The sequence below is a fragment of the Trachymyrmex cornetzi genome, unplaced genomic scaffold, assembly GCF_001594075.2.
Source record: "Trachymyrmex cornetzi isolate Tcor2-1 unplaced genomic scaffold, Tcor1.1 scaffold63, whole genome shotgun sequence".
NCBI classification, from domain to species: domain Eukaryota; kingdom Metazoa; phylum Arthropoda; class Insecta; order Hymenoptera; family Formicidae; genus Trachymyrmex; species Trachymyrmex cornetzi.
The window spans coordinates 149,695-152,208 of NW_017299948.1; the positions used below are offsets into that span (position 1 = coordinate 149,695).

General features: G+C 33.1%; 1 protein-coding gene across 1 annotated transcript; it reads left to right on the top strand.

The window, feature by feature from the left end:
• Window positions 1-1,559: 1,559 nt before the first annotated feature.
• LOC108766826 (uncharacterized) lies at window positions 1,560-2,224 on the top strand. Its single transcript, XM_018516347.1, has 2 exons — window positions 1,560-1,906; window positions 1,998-2,224. The coding sequence occupies exons 1-2, from the start codon at window positions 1,657-1,659 to the stop codon at window positions 2,222-2,224; spliced, it is 477 nt and encodes a 158-aa protein (XP_018371849.1). The 5' UTR covers window positions 1,560-1,656.
• The last annotated feature ends 290 nt before the right edge of the window (window positions 2,225-2,514 follow it).

A 2,514-nucleotide genomic window follows, 5' to 3' on the forward strand; every position in this document is an offset into this window, starting at 1 on the left:
TATTTTTCTTATTTTTCGAAATATTCAAATTTTTTAATTTTTTAATATGATTATGACTTTTCTTATTAATATGTTTGTTATTTATATTATTTTTCTAAATATTATATTCTTATCTTTATTTACATTCATGCTTTACTACAATATTACCATGTTATTATTATATACCGAGATCTAGCAGCGCCAAGTGTTTTTACATGAAAAATTTTTCTATTTAAATTAAATTTTTTCATTTTATACGGTTAATTCTTTAATTTTTGTGGTAACATTTAAATTGAGCAAGGTAACGCAAGTTTGTGATGTTTTGTATAATATTTTGATGGAGAATTAAATAACCACTACTTTAGTTGGAAGAGGAAACGTCTTTGAATGAATTGTGATATAATGATTTCATTTAAGAGGAATTTAAACCATTTGGATTGGAATAGAAAGATTCTTCAATAAGTATACGTATACTTAGATTTCATTGTATAAAAATTAAAGATAGTACTATTTGGATTAAGTAAATAATAAATAAAGATAGTATCACTTCAGTTTTACTCTTCATTCTGATAGTAGAATTTAACTTGGCGCCACAGTTATTGATATCAAATTGTTCGTACAAATAATACATACCATTAGTTAATATTTATTATTTATTTAATTTGGCATGGTATAAAGAAGTGGGATTTAACTTGGCGCCAGTTCTTGATATCAAATCTTTTATAGGAATAATACATAAAATTTTTTTGATAAAATTTTGATGAATTTAACTTGGCGCCAATTTTGTTGATATCAATTATACGAATATGATACATATCATTAGAGTTAAATAAATTATTTTTTCTTTGGGAGGAATAAAATGGTAAAATTTAATTTGTTCGAATTACATTGAATTTAACTTGGCGCCAATTGTTGATATCAAATCGTTTATACAAATGATACATATCATTAGTTCTACTAAACAGCAAACGTGATTAGTTATCAGATTCACGGCCGATTAAGTAATTGGCGTTGGTGAAAATGGCCCAAATGGTGATTCTTTCCGAGAAGCACCATTTGGTCCCTTATACAGGAATACGCCGAGCGGCCGAGAACATTTTCGGTTTTCGGTCATAACAAGCGACTAGTAATGGAAGCGAGACAGCGAGAGAGATCGGCCGTCCTTTTCGCTCTAATACTCGCTTGTGCTTACGAGTTACTGGTAGAGCGAGAAGGACGACGCTTTCTCTCGCTGTCTCGCTCGCTCTCGCGCAGCGTCGAAGTCGGCCGATTCGCTGCTAGTAGGTGTCTGCTTGGTGGGAGTAAAAGTGGTGGGGCGGGTTTTCCATGTTGCCAGGGGCCAAATGTGCATCACTGACGGTTCCTCCTACTTTTTTTTGAGCCGACTGGCGCTTACAGGAGCGCGTGATTCTTCCTACATTCCTTCAAGACTTCGAGCCGGCTGGCGCTTGCAGGAGTGCGCGGTTCTTCCTACGGAGAAAACTGCGCAGCGATGATCGCTAAATCGCGCAGCGCCGATTACTGTACGGATAAAAAATATTAGGGAGTTTTTGCAATAACGTGAATTCAGATACGGTGAACGCTAAAGTCACATGACTTAAACCGTATTTCATCTTTACGTGCTCTAACCAATAAGAGTTTTTGCGCAACGGACGCAGGACGCTACGGTGACATAAGATGGAGGACTTATTACAGCTTGCCATGTACGATTTTAATTTCGTGGAAGATGTTATTATACAAGAGTTGTTGGCACCACGTAATAATGCCTTTATTAGAAATATGCAATATGAAGGATTAGATTTAAATAATTTGATGCCACAGGAATGTAAAGCAAAATTTCGATTTGAAAGAGAACACATTGGAAGACTTGCAGCTGCTCTTGGTATACCTTACCAAATAGAAACAGAAAATCGATATGTCGTTTCAGGTAAGTTAACTGATTTATAGGATTATGATATATAAGCTAATCTGTAAAACACTCACGTGAAAATACAAAGATTCTTTTGAATTTTTTATAGGTATAGAAGGTTTATGTATATACTTGAGACGTTTAGCATATCCTAATAGACTGTCAGATTTAGAAATTAAATTTGGCCTGTCTGTTCCTTATCTCTCAGTAATTTCCAATACTGTAATGAGACTAATTCAACGACAGAAAGGACATTTATTGACAGATCTAAATAATCTACCATGGCTTAATAGAAACAAGCTCGAATATTATTCACAGGTGAGAGGCTACAATTAAAAACAAAACTATTAACAAAGAAAGGTTAATGAGAACAATAATGAGCGTTATATATTTATATTTTCTCAATACATTCTTTTTATACAAGTTACACATTAACTTTCCAGACAGACATTTTGGCTCATGGATTAATCTACAAAATTGTCTGTATTTTATAAATGTGCTCGTTAGCTCTGTCCACCTCGAGACCTTGATATATCGTCAAGAGCTTGATATAATTGATATGATGTATATATATAAAATATCTTAAATGGTTTTGTTACAATAATAAGTGAAATTTATTTTTTTTT